General features: G+C 32.7%; 1 protein-coding gene across 3 annotated transcripts; it reads right to left on the bottom strand.

Moving 5' to 3' along the window:
- Positions 1 to 1,509: 1,509 nt before the first annotated feature.
- EMB2757 (Transducin/WD40 repeat-like superfamily protein) lies at positions 1,510 to 10,408 on the bottom strand. Of its 3 annotated transcripts, XM_011011724.1 has the most exons (14): positions 10,084 to 10,405; positions 9,941 to 10,003; positions 9,796 to 9,867; positions 9,632 to 9,688; positions 8,715 to 8,920; positions 7,746 to 7,801; positions 7,553 to 7,646; positions 6,710 to 6,776; positions 5,357 to 5,439; positions 5,191 to 5,282; positions 3,991 to 4,097; positions 3,278 to 3,341; positions 2,132 to 2,296; positions 1,510 to 2,040 (listed from the first exon to the last, which is right to left on the bottom strand). In XM_011011724.1, the coding sequence occupies exons 1-13, from the start codon at positions 10,185 to 10,187 to the stop codon at positions 2,198 to 2,200; spliced, it is 1,164 nt and encodes a 387-aa protein (XP_011010026.1). In that variant the 5' UTR covers positions 10,188 to 10,405; the 3' UTR covers positions 1,510 to 2,040; positions 2,132 to 2,197. The 3 variants fall into 3 exon arrangements, with proteins under 3 accessions (XP_011010026.1, XP_011010027.1, XP_011010028.1); XM_011011725.1 differs by lacking the exon at positions 1,510 to 2,040 and having other exon boundaries at positions 2,167 to 2,286; positions 10,084 to 10,408; XM_011011726.1 differs by lacking the exons at positions 1,510 to 2,040; positions 3,278 to 3,341 and having other exon boundaries at positions 2,167 to 2,296; positions 10,084 to 10,408.
- Between the last annotated feature and the right edge of the window lie 9,412 nt (positions 10,409 to 19,820).

Genomic DNA, 19,820 nt, shown 5'->3' with positions numbered 1-19,820 from the left:
AATTTAAAGGGAATAATCACCTTATAGCAAAAAAAAAGTTGGACTAAAATATACTTCACAAACTAATTTGAACATAACACTTATGTTATTTTTATTTTTCATTTCAGTTTTTTATTTTTTAATTCAATTCTCTTAAAAAAAAACATGTAATTAAGTGTTAATTTTGGCTCAAGCAAATAAAAAGTTAGAAAATCAAATTAAAATTTTAAAAAAAAATTCACTGCAACAGTGGATATGATTCGTAAAAGGGTGAATAGTGATTTTATAGAGAATGAAACGCCCAAAAACCGCCCCAATACTTAAAATTGATCACATATTTTTGTTGAAAAGTGGTGTAGCTTTCAGGCATGAAGTTGAAGTGGTCAAGGGTTTGGTTATAATAAAATTTCTTAAAATCTTCTAAGCCGGAGGTGGATGCCATTTCCTTGGACCTTTCTGAAAGCGTCTGTCTTAGAGGATTGGAATGCTTAACCGCTGGGCAGACACGGTGGTGCTTAGGAGAAATAAAAAGCTTAGCAGAAGCCATTGTGATAAAAATCTTGGAGAATTCATGGCAATTGTGCGTCCTGAAGAATATTTTGAGGTTTCTATCTGTGATGCAAGGCTTGCAGTACCAGACACCTTCTTATATATCAAGGATATATATTGTAAAGGATTGTGCACGTCTTCAATATCTTCTTATTATAAATTAATTTTATCCCGACGAATATTTTGAGTGCCGGCTTATATGCTTCAAGTTGCGAGAGATTGCTTGTGTCTCAACTAATTATTGTAAGAAGGAATTGTGACCAGGACAAATTAATGATGGAAAGGGATATCTAAGTATTTTGTGGAACGTCCCGCCAAAGTTTCACTTTCATGTTATTGGCTAAATAATAATATGACGATTTTGCCTTTCTTTTATATTGGTATTACTTAACCTTTTCTTATCCAAGATTATTGGCTAAAGCATATACAGAACTCTTTGAGTTATCAAAGCATTTTGATTTATACTGGTTTTTAAAAAATAAAATAAAATAAAATAAAATAAAATTAGTACATGAATCATGTTTGGACCAGGAAACCTACTAATGGTTAGATCTAAAGATTTACATGGATGAATTTGTGATAGCTCGCCATGGATGGTGATATAATTCTAATAGAGGGATTCCTTATCTGAACACCGAATAATTTAAGTATTATAATCGAAAGGAAAAAAAAATCCAAATCAAAACAAAGACATCTTTCTGGCCAAAATCATTCCAATGGCCTTGCTTTTCTTTAAGATACAATTATTAGAAAAAAAAAGTGTAATAAAATGAGAATTTAAGTTGTTTTTAAAAATATTTTTAATTAAAAATACACCAATTTTTTTTTATTTATATCATCGCCCTCAAAATCATCTAAAAACACCTAAGCAAGCATCAATTTAATATTTTTTCAGGCAAAAATCAATTTAAAAAGCATATTGTAATGCAAAAATAAACAATCACATATATAGCATCACTCAATTATTAGAAAAGAAATGTGTAAATAATGAATTATAGTTTATTAGCTGGAGCATGACATTCAATTTACAACAAAGGAGCTATCTAATATAATGAATTCATTACACCAATCCCTGCTCACCAACTCCACGGCAAACCTTGTAATTCCGAGAAAATTATAGTTTCCAATATGCAAATAAACCATAATAATTAAAAAAAATCATGAAAATTGTAGTAATGATGATTAAGAAGTGAAAAAACAGTGAATATATTAAGATTGTTGCTTTAATTCTTTGCAAGGGGCAAGTTCATTGGGTCTTCTGGTATGAGATCAAACTATGCATTTGGTGATGGACAAAAACTCATGATCTCGGGGTTTTCACCTAGGAATGCTATTAATGCCGCTTTGACACATTTTCACATCCTGAAGTAAATAGCAACAGCATTCCACAATGGAGATAGTGCCAAATTAAGTTGTTTTCAGCCCATAAGAAACTTCAAATGCTTGTTTACCGTACAATTCTCTATAACCGCCATAGATGGAGACATGCAACAGGCAATAGATTCTTCATCTCTACAAGAATAACAAAAAAATTGAAGATAAAAGGACAATCTTTCAATGTTTTCCACAGCATGAACAGAAATTGAGAAGAACAACGCCATACCCCTACTTGAGAAAACTTGTAACTATGGGTCCATGTTGGATTAGCATACATAAATACCATGTTGTCTCAAGTTTGGGGAGGATACAGTTCCCACAAAGCAATTGTTGTGTCTTCTGAAGCAGAAGCCATTAACTTGCAATCGGTTGAATATGTAACTGCATTGCACTGCAATAAATGTATTATGTATACTTTCATAGATGTAACAGCAGTAAGAAGTTCTGCCAGAGTAAACCATTAGAGAGAGGACCAAACATTACCCAAAATCAAGTTAAAACTCTAAGAAGGTTTCTTGAAAAGTTGACATCTTGGTGAAAAATAGAGGGATCAAATTCATTATATATCATGGCGCACAAAAATCTCTTTCCTATTTTCCCTGCTATTCCTAAAGAAAGCCCTCTACTATGCTGCTGAAAATATGATAGAACATAATATGCCATGCAACAAAACAGGGGTGACCTGTTCTAAGAGTTCGATATATTTTTTCTTCTTCAATCAGACAATATTTAGCAATTAGATGAAGTCCTGTGAATGAGGCATCCAGTGATTGCTTAGTTTGGTTGAGCATGAAAAGAACAATCTATAGATAAAGTACATTGTGGTCCCTTGGGTGTTATTTTCTCCAAATGGACATATATGTCTTGAGGATAGGATACTGGGCATTGTTAAGTTGATTCTAAGAAGAGATTTTTCTATCAATTTAGGCTCCTATCCGTTGAAAGCTTCAAGGTGTTTTCATCAATGATGCATTCCCTTGTTAGCTTTGGTCACTGTTAAAAAGATGGCACACTGTCATATGGACAAAGTTCCAAGCAAAAGTAGATTTATTTTTGAGAGAGAGCTTCCATATATTTTTGAGAGAGAAAGCTTCCATATATGGGAGTGTTCAGCTAAAGAGTAACTAACAGGAAGTTCAGCAACTCTACAAAGCAAGTCAAGACACGAGAAACATCTAATAAGCATGATCACACATGCATGCAAGTATGGAAGTGAAATTGAACGAGATAAAAAGAGAGTGATGACCAAAGATTCCATTCTCACATTGAAATAAAAAATGAGTAAAAGGGGTGCCAAGCCCTGGATTACATAATCATTACTGGAAAAAAAAAAATGCAACATTGTTGCTACTAGGAAATTGGATTTAAATACCGTAGCATGGTGATACTTCAGTATAGCCAAAGCATTTCCTTTGCGATAGTTATATATCCTGACTCTGGCATCAAAGGCAACACATGACAAATAAGAAAACTAGGACCCCACACCAATCAAGCTGGTATATGTATTATTACCAATCATAATTTTGGTCACAGATATGTTATCATATTAGTGCAAGTTGATGATATATTTTGTGTTCTGAGTTGCTAAAAATCAAAATAAATATAATCAACCATTCAAGCTGGTATATGTATTATTACCAATCATAATTTTGGTCACAGATATGTTATCATATTAGTGCAAGTTGATGATATATTTTGTGTTCTGAGTTGCTAAAAATCAAAATAAATATAATCAACTTGATTGACAGAAGTTTCTGAGTTAGGTTTAATGAGTTTTGTATAATTTTGTATTCCAATATTTTAAATCTATCGATGAACATCCTTTGTTTGAATATATCTTCCTATGACTTCCACAAGCAACTCACGATGGATCTTTAAGGACTTCTAAGAGATCAATTTGAGCTCATAATATATTACCTATCAAAACATAGTCAAAGTAAAGATGCAAGATTCAATATCCAATACCTAAAGGGAATATTATCGTTTTTTCCTAAGACTACATGATTTACCTTATAGCTGTGAAACTAGAGCTGTCCCAAAATTACGACAAAAAAGAAGCATATTCTATTCATTTGGTTTACCGACCTGTGGTCCCAACCAGCAGTGGCAGCAAGTTTGCTATCTGGCCGAATTGAGGTGCCTGATACACCAGGTCGTTCCAAGCTAATCTCTTTCTTCATCACACAAGAACCCTGAATTAAACAATGGACAATTCAATATGAAGTTAGATAACGACACCTAAGATGTGTACAGAAATCAGCAAATCAATCAGCTGGAATTAAGAATAAATGTTTGTGGAAAGAGAAAAAAAAAGAATTTTCTTTAATATAGCCATATATCCCTACTCTGGCATCAAAGGCAACACATGAGGAATAAGAAAACTAGGACCCTGCACTGTACAAGCTGGACATGGATTATTACCGATCACAATTTTGGTCACTGATATATTTTGTGTTCTGAGTTGCTAAAAATCAAAATAAAGATAATCAACTCAATTGACAGAAGTTGCTGAGTTAGATTTGATGGGTTTTGTATAATTTTGTAACATCCTTTCTTTTAATATATCTTCCTATGACTTCCACAAGCAACTCATGATGGATCATTACGGACTTGTAAGAGATCAATTTGAGCTCAGAACATATTACCTATCAAAACATAGTCAAAGTAAGGATGCAAGATTCAATAGCCAATACCTATAGGGAATATTATCGTTTTTTCAAATACCACATGATTTATCTTATTGCTGTGAAACTAGAGCTGTTCCGAAATTACAATAAAAAACAAAGCATATTCTATTCATTTGTTTTACCAACCCGTGGTAAACCAAGTTTCTTCTCCAAAACCAGTTCATACTATGTCTGACCATTATAAATATAATAATGCCACTAGAGGAAAGGCTGTTTAAAGGAAAGTGAGGAAGCTCATCCCTCTTTTCAATGTAAACAGGAAAGCTGCCAACATTGAAATGAGGCAGACTGCACCAAAACAATGATGCACACATAGACAGGGGCAGAGGTGTCATATGTTGTCAACCAAAAAGGAAAATTGCTGGTCTGAACTATTATGGTCAATAATACGAAAAGCAGAAAAAATTATCAATGAATTTTGTCATAACCTGCAAATCCAGAAAAAAATTAAAAGCACATGATTGCTCAAACTTGTACCAAAAGAAAGGTCATATAATTTCTTTTTTTCCCATCCATCACTGGCAGAACTTTCACATGCCAAGAAGTGCAAGATTATACGGGTAGATGAACTTCATGAATCATGAATGAAGCAAATTACCACAGAAACATCCAAACTATATAGGGCAATTTTGTCATCAGCGGCTCCTGAAATGCCCCCACTGCACAACCCATCGACGCACAGGCTTAGAACTGCAGACAGAACATGCAAATATTCAACTTAGCAGTGGGGAAAAGGTGAGAGGCCTCCTGATATGAGGTTCTACCTGGCTCTGTATGGAACTTCACAGAATTTACAAAAGCCCCTGGATTTCTCATATCCCACAAAAGCATGGAACCATCCTCATAACTGCCACAAGCAGGGAGAAGGAAACACAATTACAGTACAGAAATTGAACTCATAACTGACGACCAACAAAAGGTAAGATAAAAAATCAGTAGTTTCATTTCACTATGATTTATATGTTAAAGACCTGAAGAAGACAAATTTAATTCAAATCTAATTGGTTATAAGAAATATAGAGTGGTGAATTCTCACTCCACTAATTGTTAATCTGCACTCAATTTTTTGAAGGAACCAATATAACGTTCTTTTATATGATTTTTCACCAATAAAACATTTATTTTCACATTCATGTACCTCAAAAAACAAGTCTACTCGAGAAGAATAGAACAGCCCAGAGATTTTATATAATTATTTTACCATGAAACTCCCCTTTCTAGTTCTACAACATTTTCTACATAAAATGCTTGCCAACTCCATGGGCTAAGGCTTTTGCATATAAGACTTTTTTGCAAGAATTCCTATATTTCTTTTTTGGCAGATTTGAAAGTGCCTGGCAATCATAACAATGGCGGGGCATTGGTTAAGTTATTTCTCCCATTAAAATCTGATTCATATGGGAGACTAACCATGTGTTGTTTTCTATTCCAAAAAGCATTTGGAACTTCAGCACAAATTTCATGTAGAATTTGTTGATTAACAACTTCAATTTTCTCTTCGATTTTAGAGGATTCAGGCTACTCTTTTATTCTTTTAAAAGCTACCTATTCCTTTAGACAATCAAGGAAGTTTTGTTTTGTTTCCATAATCTCTGATAAGAGATTAATTTGATGTGGAATGGTGACAGTAATGAAGGGAAAATGTATTTGAAATCCTAGGATTTCTGAAGTAATACGCTTATTTGTACTACAATTAGATGCAAATCAAATCTAAAACAAAAGAATTATTCATTCATTCAAAAAATCAAATCTTGTGAATAATTCACAGTTGTGAATTTGTTTCCACACAATTTTCTTTTCCAAAAATTATCACTGTTAAAATTATTTCCTAATCCTTTCAAAAACCTAGCTTTTTGATTAACTTGATCCTCTGAATCATCACTCAAGACAGTAGATAACCTTAGATCAATTCTTCATCACAGATGCACACCATCAAGTCTCAAAATTTCACCTTTATAATTATCATTTTGTGTGCACAAGGAAGAATATTGCTTAATGTTTTGATTCATAGGAAAAAAGAGCAATATGACTTCTAGTAAGTTACAAAACTTGAAACATGCCAAACTACTAAGGTACTCAGTGAAGATTTAAGAAGAAGAGAAAGGAGAATTATATACCCAACCAAGATATACAGAAATCCCTGTGATTCTGATGGTAGAAATGCTTGAACTGCCATGCACATTCCTGCAAATAAACACTTGTTAACAACTTTGTTGATGTCTATATGTAGAATAAGGCATGTAATCCTTTATAATACAGAAATCTCTATGATTCTGATGGTATCCAATCTAATTGTGTATTTAACCATTGGAAGTTCTGCTATGAAATTTTCTTTTCTTTTTCTAACTTTTCTATTGTGATTATCAATATGTAGGGTCACAACCCTACTCTTAAGACTTGTGATAGAACTGATATAATTTCATATCCAACATGATCACACATAATAAATGTCTTTCTGTCCACGCATAAAAAGGCATCTGATGACATTGATAAAATTTCTATTATTGGAATAAAAATGGATCACAATTGAACAATAATCCCTTGGTAGGCCATCAATGCATAAAAAGGAGACTCTATGATCAAGATCTATTTTAAAATCCCAAGAAACAATTCCTTATAAATTAACTGTAAAAACAATAAGGTATTTCTCACTTGCCAATTAAAAATACAGGTTCCTTTTCATCAATCATAAAACCCAAGAAAAGATATGAACAGACACAAGTTTGGATGATGGTTGATTTGAGAAACTATAATACCATCTACACTCTCCAAAAAAGAACACTCCACTTAGAAAATTGTTCCAAAAACAATAAATTAAACTATTATCCTTCTCTCAGTTTAGAAGCTAGATTGCATATCTTATTAGCAATACAGCATTATCAAGTTACATTGGAGAACGAGATCCAAATATTTATGCCGTATTACCATTCTTCAAAATTCATATATTGGCAGAAACAAACCTCTTTTATTAGTAGAAATATTAGATGAACCACCAATGCAGCTTTGAGGTAATCGTGCAAGCCTTTCTGCAGTATTCAGATCCCATATCTCAACCTTTACATATTTGAAATACAGAAATTATGAGCAACTGGGCAACCAAAGATTCAAAGTAGTAATTATATGGCAAAAGACACTCTAAGTATGCATGATGACCTCGGAAGACTGCTCCCCTGCCACAGCAATGTACTTTGGTCCATCAGCATGTACATCTGATACACATCAATTTGCTAATCTTTGTAACAAGAAATTATGCAGCAACAAAGACCAATACCAAGAAAATAAAATAAAAAATATTATACTAGAGCAATCACTTCCAGGGAAAGCTAAAAACACTTTGTCACTTCATAATGACTGATCTTCTGCACATAAAATTCTTAAAATAAGAGTGATCTTTTCTGCGGTACTGAAAATGTTTTCCATGGAAAGCTAGAGAATTTGGATCCAAAGACAAGTGGTCAGTGATCAATTGAATTAGCCTAAACCATACATTATCACCCACAAAATAACACATTGCTTGAGCCCGACTCCATCAACAACAAATCCAAAAACTGAACAGTTTTAAGCAGTGGGCTACTTTCCATAATCAAAGGATGGTATAATTATATTTCAAACTTACTTACACAACCAGTACACCCCCCCAATTTTGCTTCTTATTTCTGATTTTCTTAAAGAAAAGAAGTCCTCTTTTAGGTAATAAGTAGATAATAATTGGCTCTCAAGAACATCATCTGGTACCACATTCAGGATGTGTTACAAACTATTTTCCTTCATCCTGGTAATTAGTAACCAAAATCCTAAAAAGTTTAAATTCCAAAGCTAATTTTGTCTCTTCTGCATATTTTTTTTATCAAATGATGACAAATAACATTGCAGCTGTTTCGCCATTTAATAATTCTCTACATCAGAAATCCTAACAGAAGTTTCTATAATATTGGTAGACCTGTATCATTCAAAATGAATTTCATCTCTAGTTAGAAGGCATCAAGTAAATCAGAGTTGGTTGCCAACTTAGGCCAACTTTGCAACAGTATAATAATTAAAGCATATATCAATAAGTAAAAGGCATCAAGTCTCACAGCATCCCACATAGTAGCAACATTAAGAGTCAAAAGTTGGGCAAACCTTCAAGGGGGTTGGAGCACTCAACTGGATCTTCTTCATAATTTACTCCTTCATCACCTAGAGAATTGGTATCAGCAGTTTCTGTAGCATCCTTTTCATGTTTATAATTTGGCCCTTCACCTTGCCTCACACTAGAATTAGGCTTCTTCACTAAAGAGAGCTTGCAAAAATGGTAAGCGTTTGTTTTGATAGTTAGTGAAGGTTCCCTGTCAAGTAAAAGAAAATCTGAGATTAGCACTTAAGATAATATTCAATGCTGATCGTTATTAAGACATCTAAGGTCAAATCAGCCAGTATAATTTCCAAGATCTAGCCACTTACACCAATGCCTAAACACATACACATACACATTTGTGGTTGTTAAATATTTTCAATCATTATGATAAGAAAGGTCAAATGCTTAAAGAAGGGAATAGACTCAGGCATCAAATGTATTGCTAGATGTTATTATTCAAATACTACCACAAGATAAATTCGTTAGTCAAGTTTCTTTCCAATAAAAGTCAACAAAGCGGATAATAGAAGACACAATTACCCATTCTAACTTGAATTTTAGATAAAAGCCTAAACTAATAAGTTGTTTCCAGTAACTCAACGTAACTGATGACTAGTCCACTAAATTTTCCAAAACAGAGTTGAACTATGCCAAAACAAACACATTTTGACATGCATCTTCAACCATGTTTAGTTGGCTCAAAACTCAAATGATAGGAGAGATTAGAAAATGCCACTTCAAACGAAGAATGATATGAATCTTGTTTGCTGGACCATGCAAACAGATCTAAAAATGAAATCTTAATTGCCACACATAACTGGTTTAAACAAATAAAAAAATCATAAATTCTCTGATAAATCACAAACCACACCATGTATAATTCATCTGGCAATTAAAAAAAATACAAAGAAAAGCTTGCTACCTCGACAAACCACCATTGTCAATATCCCAGCACTTTACAGTTCCATCCCTACCCTGGCTACAAAAAAAATCAAAACCATACGTCCAAAAAAACCTCATAAAACATTACACAATCCTCAAAAGTAAATAAATTATCAAGAGAACAATATAATTTTAAAAAAATACCTGATAACTTTGTTGTCACCAATCAAAGGACTCGCAGCCACAGATATTATCCCATGAGCCGCACTATGCACCCTACAATCCATACAAAATAAACAATCAAATACCTAGAAAAAAGAGGCTTAAAATTAATTAATAAAATGAATACCGAGAAGATGATACAGTTCGATGCTGTACAGTATCCCAAATCCGTAACTCTCCGTCTGTAGAACTGTAAATAAATACGTACATGTATAGATAAGTGAAAACATTATATAATTTTTTTTAAGAAAAAAATTGTGAAAATCCTACCCGGTGAAAAGCAAAGGTTTAGAAGGATGGAAAGAAGCGTCCATAACAGAGGCGCGATGGCCTCTAAGGACTGCAACTGGATCAGGTGCTGGCCTTTTGCTCATTCTTTGATTATTGTAGACTGTATAGTGTAGCAATGGTAGAGATTATTATTCGTCGTTCGAGAAGCCGCCTCGCCGTCACCGAAGTTGTTCCCGGCGTCGTTTCTGGCTGTCGCTGCTGCTTCAATTTCTGGCGTGGTTGAAATATTTTGAGTTTTTTTTTTGTTTTGGTTTATTTTGGGCTTGCTTTTGTGCTCGGATTTTCTAATTGTACCAATTTTTGTCACACATAATTAGCATTAACAGCAAATCTAAAGTCGTGTGGTTTAAAAAAACAAAAAAAAACAAAAAACAAATGGATTGCATTGCAGAGAATATTTGAAATGATAGTTATTTTTTAAAATATTTTTTATTTTAAAATATTTTTTTTATATTTTAAGATTTATTTTTATATTTATATATTAAAATAATTTAAAAATATTAAAAAATTAAATTTAAAATAAAAATATTTTTAAAATGTTTTAAACTCCGGTTAAAATATTATCCCAAAAAAACACCAGATACACCATGTAGCCTTATTTTACTATGTATTATTGTAATATAGTGAAGGTCCTTAGTTTGTTAGCAGACTTTGTTAGAAGGAATTTATTTTTTTTTTGGATTTTTCACCTTAAATTTTTTTTTTCTCTTTTTTCTTCTTAGGAAACATGACTAAATAACTTCCAAAAACATTTTTATATACGACATAAAGACAAGCTTATCTCTTTTTATTTTGTTTATCTCTCTTTGCGTTCCTTTTTTTTTTTTCGTTTTTTCCTTCCTTCTTTGCACCAGCCACTATACATGTATTAAACGCCAGTTCATTACATGGTTAATTGATTATTTTGTACTAGGTGCTTATTTTATTGGAATTAATTATTAATATACTAGATGGTTTTCAGTCGATATAGCTTGGTATCAGCCCTTTTATGCATGAGTTGCTAATGATTATAAGGATGATTGATGCTTGAATCGTGGGATTTTCTGAAAGTTGATTGTTTGAAGAACACAAAAATGTTGATGTTGTGGTTTTTTGTGAGGCTTTCCCCCTTTCTTATCATCCATCGGGCTGGTTTTTTAAACAATGTATTCACCTATCATCTATGCTTTGCTAGCCGTTGGTTGTCTTTTATGTTTTCCCTAGGTTGTTCCTCACTTGGTTTTTCCATTATTTTTAGTTTTTCTTTGCAGATTTAGCGACGCTTGCACTTGATTTGATTCTTATCATTTACTATACACTAATTCTTTTTTATTTTGTCTTAATTTATACTATTTCATTACAACTATGTGAACTTTAATTCCTATGTGATAAAGTTTAATTTGACAAGGTCATTCATTTTATATGTCATTACTTTTTTTAGTTTTGTGTGTCTCTTTCATTTATTTGGAACCTTTCATAAAATTAGTGAATGGGTGTAATTTTGTTTTTTTTTTTATTTAGTCAAGTTGTAAACCCAATACATTATTTAAGGGAGTAAGATGAGTCTAATTAAAAAAATTAAACAATGAGGTATGTTATGAAACTAGTACGAAAAAGAAAAAAAACAACAATATAATCATTAAGTGGAAAACATTGTTTTCTCTTACTTTGTTGATTATCTTAACCAAGAAAACTCTAATACTTAAGTTTTAGGGCTGATGTTGCAAGTTTGAAGAGGAGTTTGCTTGAGAAAAAAAAAACATGATTGCTTGCTAAACTTTTAACTCCTTAGGAGCATTGATATTACTTATTTGTTGTTTTTGTTCTAACCCTCTCGAATGTTGTAAATGATTTTACTTTTTTTTTTTATATTTTTGTTTGTATTTTTTTAGTTAAATTTTAGAAATCACTTAAATATATAACATGAACAGGGGAGAGCATATAAGATGACTCCAAATTATGTGCCAGTGAATACATATTTATTCATATGTGCTATATACTTTAAAAAATTCAAAAATAAATGTAAAACACATACTAAAAATATAATAATCTAGAAATACTAGGCTTTAACTAGTTTATTAGATTATGACTTATAAAAGTTGCAATAAGAGATCCAGTTGCTTAGATTTTAGAAGGGTTTCTAAACTCTTAAAATTTTTAGATGTAGCCAATTTATTGTTATTATTGTTTTATCACCCTTTTTGATATCCTTTTTTTTTTTACCTTTTTTTTCTATATAGATGATTAGTACTTAAAAGTGCATTTTTATCAAGGTTTTATATCATCATTTTGTACTTGAAGTATCAATAACTCCTTAACTAAAGCATGTTTTATAATAATATATCTAATAATATAAGATACCTTTAATTTGTGGTAAATGTTCATTTTAAATGCAGGCCTATCATATAAATGAAAGGATTGATTGATGAATTTAAGAACTGAAATTGAAAGGATAAAAAGAGATGGCCAAACTTAGAGAAGAGATGTCGGTGCAATCCAAATCGGAACACTATTCGGTAATGGGGTCATATCTGGAGCTATAGATCTCAGATTTAGGTCTACTTTATATGGATGAAAAGGTAAGACATAGGCCTACAACTTTCATATGGAGCCTAAGATCTAAAAAGGCCATTTTCAAGTCCAAATTGTAGCAACAACAAAGAAGCCTGAATCTGTCCTCCAGCCCGAGCACTGTTCAGTATTTAGCCCATATCTGGATTATTTATTGTTAACATGATTACATTAGTCATCTTATTTAATTAATGCTAATACTTGTAAATCTCGTCAAGCATTCATGATTATAACTTATGTTAACAACAAATAAAGTTTCTTTTATAGCTCAGGTGTCGGTTATACCATACAGTATGGGCTATGAAAGTGCCAAACATTTGTTGTACCAATTGTTATACAACATAAATCAAGATTAGTCATTTAACAAGCAAAGTATTAAAGAGTGAACAAGATAACAAATACAAAACATGTTAGTATCAAACATTAAAGTCCATATTAAGTTTACACTATACTTATTCTTACACCATTAATGTAACATTTTCACCTTGACATAATAAACTTACCTAAACATAATGAAAGAAAAAAAAATAAACAAAATAAAAACATAAATAAGATAAAAGTTAACTAAGTAAATGAAAGGAAATGAAAGACATAAACTTGATATTAATGAAAGCAAAGCATAAGCATTACAAAAAATACAAAGAGAGAAAGGAAGAGCATGATCTTGATCTGGAAACCAAGATGCCTAAATGCATGGCAAATGCCTCCTTTTAGAGGCTAAAATTGGGAACTATTGATTTGATGACTAATTGATAAGTGGGTGGCCAACTTTTGACTTGGTGACAATCCTTATCTTCTCTTGTCTGCCCAAAACGTCATTGATAACATCAAAATTGGAGCTAATTGAAAACATGAAAGTTGTAGGCAATTGTCTCAGCTTTCTTGTATAAACAATTCAGCTCATTTGGACTTCTAGAACTCCAGATATGGCCAAAATATTGAACAGTGCTCAGGCTGGAAGACAGATTCGGGCTTCTTTGTTGTTGCTACAATTTGGACTTGAAAATGACCTTTTTAGATCTTGGGTTCCATATGAAAGTTATAGGCCTATATCTTACCTTTCCATCCATATAAATTGGACCTAATCTGAGATATATAGCTCCAATTATGACCCAATTACCGAACAGTGTTCCGGTTTGGATTGCACCAACATCTCTTTTCTAAGTTTGGCCATCTCTTTATCCTTGCAATTTAAGTTCTTAGAGTCATCAATCAATCCTTTTATTTATGTGATAGGCCTGCATTTAAAATGAACATTTACCACAAATTAAAGGTATCTTATATTATTAAATATATTATTATAAAATATGCTTTAGTTAAGGAGTTATTGATACTTCAAGTGCAAAATGATGATATAAAACCATGATAAAAATGCACTTTTAAGTACTAATCACACCCCCAACCAGCTTATTACTAGTCCCTAGTAATCAAAGCGTTAAAATAGAAAAACAATTTTTGAATTCCACAAAGCAAGGTATTCATCATTTAACTTCCATTAATCTATCCAGATAAACACACTCTCATTAAATTTATATATCTGCTCAATACCTCTTAACAAGATATTAATAAACCTTTCTTTTGTGCTCAATGTATCAACACATAATTATGGGACTTTTCTTGGAAGAAAACAAAATTTTTGTTCTAATGTTTAAGGTTAACTTCCTTGAGATGGGATTATTATTTTTGTCTTTTTTTTTTTTTTAAAAAAAAAATATATATATATATACATATAATTTAAAAACATCATGCATCTTTAACCCATGTAACGAGCTTTCAGCTAATGACTCCCAGACCAGTTGGTCTTAGGACATTAGGTGTTAAGACACCCTTACGAGCTTAGTAACTCAGGTCGCAGATACTAATATGTAGATAGTGCAATGTTTGATTTCCTTAAGCTTTTCTCCTCAATCCATGTAACAAGCGTTGGGCCAATAGCTCCCAAGTTAGTTGACTTTAGGGTATTAGGTGTTAAAACACCCCTTCGGGCTTAATTGCTTAGGTTAAGGAGGCTACAAAACCAAACTTATCTACATTTTTATTATCATCATTTTTTTTCTTTTTTTTTCTTTTTTCATTTTTCTTTTTTTTTCATGTTTTTTTTCTTAATTATATACAATCCCTTTTCCTTAGTTGTTACCTTTAACAAAAGAACATAAATAATGTAATAATCCAATACGCAACCCACAATCATATGTTAAAGTGTGTGTGTGTAAATTAAGGTTTAAGAATACATGTTAAATAAGTATATGAGCAGAATTAAGTGATAATAATGCGAGAGTTTGTAAACCTGAATATTTCAAGAAGTATTATAATAGACCTTGTTAAGAATGGTTACTAAGATGCGTCTCAAGAGTCACTTTAACAAAAAAGCTCATTTACTTTGTCATCCTAGTAACAACAATTATGCACATGCTTTATGAAATGAAAAACAATTTTTTTTTTATCAACTACTACCTCTCCCCCCAACCAAAACGAGACATTGTCCTCAATGTTCTAAGGTAGAAAGATAGAGTATAGAAGATATCACCTCAAATAACGAACACTGATAAAACCTGAAACACACTGAAACAAAAATAAGAAATAACAAAACACAATAATAAAACCAAAAGACACAAAAATTCACAAATGAAGGCTCAAATCCAATCTAAGCTTTTTACGGCTTTCCTTAGATGACCAATTTATGCGACTCATGGAAGGATCAATCACAGGAATGAAAGATTGTAGTTGGTCAATCAATTGTTCAACAGCAGTAGCAGAGATTATGATTTGTCGTGCAGAAGATGTTAGAAATTCCTATTCCACAGCATGATCAAGAAAAGACAACAATTTATCATAATAACCATTAACATTTAACAAACATATGAGTTTATGGTGAATGTGCAGTTGAGCCCAAGAGGAAATATGAAAGATCTCTTCCAATGTGCCTAGACCACCTGGTAAAGCAATGAAGGCATCAACATGGTTAAACATTGCATTCATTCGAGCCGACATTGTGGAGACCTGAAGTTCCTCTCCAATTGTTTTTCCAATGATGTCCCCTTGTGCCAAAGCTTCAGGGACGACCCCCAAAACTTGACTACCTCCTAAAAATGTAGCTATTGACACACCTCCCATTAACCCAAGACTACCTCCCTCATACACTAAATGAATCTTTCTCTCAGCTAGCACCTGACCAAGATGATTTGCTGATTCTAAAAACTCCTTTTCTTTCCCAGGACTAGATCCACCGAAAACACTAATATTTCTTATTTAATGACATGAGGAACTTGCCATTTCTACACACTTCTGTATTTGTTGAATGTATGGGTTGAGTAGAAATGAAAGGAAGGAAGAGAGGGTTTTATAGATGAGAAATAAGAAAGACAATCATAACACCTATATGTAGGCCAGCTAGAGTCTCACACTCTCTCTCTCTATTTTTATTTATTTATTTATTTACTTTTTGAAAAAGCATGTGTATGTACAGGTAGTTGTGATTGTGGCTCACATCTTCTCTTGGTTTTACGTTCAAGAACGGCTTAAACGCCCTCTATGGGTCGAGGATAGGCTTCCCATCCAGTTTTCTTAAAAACTGGCAAACAGGGTCTTTTTTAGTCAGATTTCCAAGACTAAGTCGATCATGTTCTTTATGAAATAGTGGCCATAAATCATGAATTACACGATGCACATCTCCACTAGGATGCATCTCAAGAGTCAATAGAAGATTATCTAAAGACTCCTTACTTAGGTCATCCTTAATGAATTGTATTTTATCTTCACGGTTTATAGATACCATTCCTAAAGAACGACATTATGTATTACAAGTCCATCTAGCACATCGATGACAGACTTCTAGTCGTTTTGCACGACGTTTCTTTGTAAAAGTGCTTTTACCTATTCCAGGCATGTGTGAAATGAAAAAGTTAGAGGACTCACCTGATAATCGGACCTTTGTTTCAATCAACCAGCGAATATCTTCAGGAATTCCATGATTCATTAACAATCTCAATCTTGCACATCTAGCACGGTAAATTTTTGTAATCGCATTCTGAGGCAGAGCGGGAAAATACTTTTTCAATTTTTCAAGATTAGTGTCCATTTTCAAATGAGAATTAGAAGAGAGATTCAAAGAATTGCACAAATATATACACAAATATCAGTTATTGTGGGAAACTGAAAGAACCGACTTAAGTCACGGAGTACCGTTGTCCGCCATTTGACCGAGGTGAGAGAAACTTGCAAAAATCACTTGAAAACATTGTCATTCTTTGGATTCTCGATGTCATAGGCCCCATATGGATACATATGTTTCACAATAAAAGGATCACTCCATCTTGATCTTAATTTTCCAGGAAATAAATGCAGTCGAGAATTATAAAGCAAGACTTTTTGACCAACATTGAAGGTTTTTCTCTGTATTTTCTTGTCATGAAACTCTTTAATTCTAGCTTTATGAATTCTTGAATTTTCATATGCATCATTTCTTATTTCCTCAAGCTCATTTATTTGTAATTTTCGCAGTTGACTAGCATCATCCAGATTTGAATTGAAAGCTTTAATAGGCCAATAAGCTTTATGTTCAAGTTCCACAGGCAAGTGACAAGGTTTTCCATAGACTAGTTAATTAGTGCTTAAAAGTGCATTTTTATCATGGTTTTATATCATCATTTTGCACTTGAAGTATCAATAACTCCTTAACCAAAGCATGTTTTATAATAATATATCTAATAATATAAGATACCTTTAATTTGTGGTAAATGTCTATTTTTAATGCAGGCCTATCACATAAATGAAAGGATTGATTGATGACTTTAAGAACTTAAATTGCAAGGATAAAGAGATGGCTAAACTTAGAAAAGAGATGTCGGTGCAATCCAAATCAGAACACTGTTCGGTAATTAGGTCATATCTAGAGCTACAGATCTCAGATTTAGGTCCAATTTATATGGATGGAAAGGTAAGACATAGGCCTACAACTTTTATATGGTAAGGTTAAATCAGTCACTACTCTGCGCAGTGGTAAGGTTATTGAAAAACCCTCTCTTGAACCTTATGAGAAAGATGATGAGTCAATCTCTAAGGGTAAGAAAGGGGTTGAATCTGAAAATTGCAAAGAAACTACTGATTCACCGCCAGCACTTCCATTTCCTCAAGCCATGACCAAACAAAGGAAAGTTAATCACAACTCTGAAATCTTTGAAACTTGCAAACAGGTAAGGATCAATATACCTTTGCTGGATGCTATTAAACAGGTTCCTTCCTATGCTAAATTTTTAAAAGATCTATGCACTGTGAAGAGGAAACTGAATGTGAAAAAGAAAGCCTTTCTAGCCGAACAAGTAAGTGCTATTCTTCAAAACAATAATGCTTTGAAATATAAAGACCCTGGTTGTCCTACAATTTCCTGCTTTATTGGAGAGCATAAAATTGAAAGAGCCTTACTTGATCTTGGAGCTAGTGTGAATTTACTTCCATATTCAGTCTTTCAAAGTCTCAATCTAGGTGAGTTAAAACCAACTTCTATATCTCTTTTACTTGCCGATAGATCTATAAAAGTGCCTAGAGGAATAATTGAAGATGTGTTAGTACAAGTCGATAAATTCATTTATCCTGTGGATTTTATTGTCTTGGACACAGAACCTGTTGAAGCATGTAATTCATTTCCTGTCATTTTAGGACGTCCGTTTCTTGCAACCTCTAACCCATTGATTAATTGTAGGAATGGACTGATGAAGCTATCATTTGGAAACATGACATTGGAGATGAATATTTTCAACATTTGCAAGCAACCTGGAGATGATGATGATTTACAAGAAGTAGATCATATTGACGAATTAGTTTATGATCAACTTGAATCTACTTTAAGTAAAAATGAGTTGGATGAATCTGAAGATTTGCAAATGATTTATTCTAAGGAAGAAATCACGGGTGAAACAAGCACCGAAAATGTTGATGCGAATCTTTTGTCAACAATGACAATAGATTCGACATTTGACATCACACCAATCGATGATTACTTTCCTAACGAATCCTTACTTTCTCTTAGTCCAATGCCTTGGTATGATAAAAATTTCAATTTTCTTACTTTAGGAGATTTGCCAACTGATTGGAGTACCTAAGACAAAGAAAAGTTTTTGAACGAAGTGAAGAGTTTTTATTGTGATGACCCTAACTTATTCAAATATTATCCTGATCAAATAGTTCAAAGATTCATTCCCGACAATGAGGTAAGTAGTGTCATTAAACTTTGTCATTCTAAAGCATGTGGAAGTTATTTCTCGTCAAAAAAGACTGCTGCAAAAATCTTTCAAAATGGATTTTATTGGCCCACCATGTTCAAGGACACACATGCATTCTGCAAAACTTGTGAAAATTGTCAAAAAATTGACACTGGTCAAAAAGTTTTGTTTTATAATTCTCAACTTTATGCATTCCCTAGAGAGCTAAGATCAAGATGGAACAATTCTTATGGGGCCTGTGATATTGACAATTCAATGAATGACAATGTTTTTAAGGAAAATGGACATCGTTTGAAAGCTTACTTTGATAAGTTTCCTAGTGAAAATGAATCAACTGGTTGGAATGATCTTGTAGATAAAGGTTGATTATTTTGTTTTTCTCACATTGTTTTTGTGTTTCTTTTTGAGTGATTTTTGCTAGTTTCTCTCACCCCGGTTAAATGGCGGATAACGGTACTCCGTGACTTAAGTCGGTTCTTTCAGTTTCCCACAATAACTGATATCTTTGTATATATTTGTGCAATTCTTTGAATCTCTCCTCCAATTCTCATTTGAAAATGGACACTAATCTTGAAAAATTGAAAAAGTATTTTCCCGCTCTGCCTCAGAATGCGATTACAAAAATTTACCGTGCTAGATGTGCAAGATTGAGATTGTTAATGAATCTTGGAATTCCTGATGATATTCGCTGGTTGATTGAAGCAAAGGTCCGATTATCAGGTGAGTCCTTTAAATTCTTAATTTCACACATGCCTGGAATAGGTAAAAGCACTTTTGCAAAGAAGCGTCGTGCAAAACGACTGGATGTCTGTCATCGATGTGCTAGATGGACTTGTAATACACAATGTCGTTCTTTAGGAATGGTATCTATAAACCGTGAAGATAAAATACAATTCATTAAGGATGGCCTGAGTAAGGAGTCTTTAGATAATCTTCTATTGACTCTTG

This window comes from Populus euphratica, unplaced genomic scaffold (assembly GCF_000495115.2).
Source record: "Populus euphratica unplaced genomic scaffold, PopEup_1.0 scaffold607.1, whole genome shotgun sequence".
Classification (NCBI taxonomy): Eukaryota; Viridiplantae; Streptophyta; class Magnoliopsida; order Malpighiales; family Salicaceae; genus Populus; species Populus euphratica.
Note: the sequence above shows the minus strand (reverse complement) of the source record. Positions and strands in the feature narration are given on the sequence as shown.

Excerpts from the sequence above, each read along its gene's own strand:
- EMB2757 (XM_011011724.1), bottom strand. The coding sequence starts at position 10,187 with ATGAGCAAAAGGCCAGCACCTGATCCAGTTGCAGTCCTTAGAGGCCAT. Across the intron at positions 6,777-7,552 it reads TATTTCTACTAATAAAAGAG|GAATGTGCATGGCAGTTCAA; the intron begins GTTTGTTTCTGC and ends GTTTATTTGCAG. Across the intron at positions 4,098-5,190 it reads ATAGTTTGGATGTTTCTGTG|GGTTCTTGTGTGATGAAGAA; the intron begins GTAATTTGCTTC and ends TGTTTAATTCAG.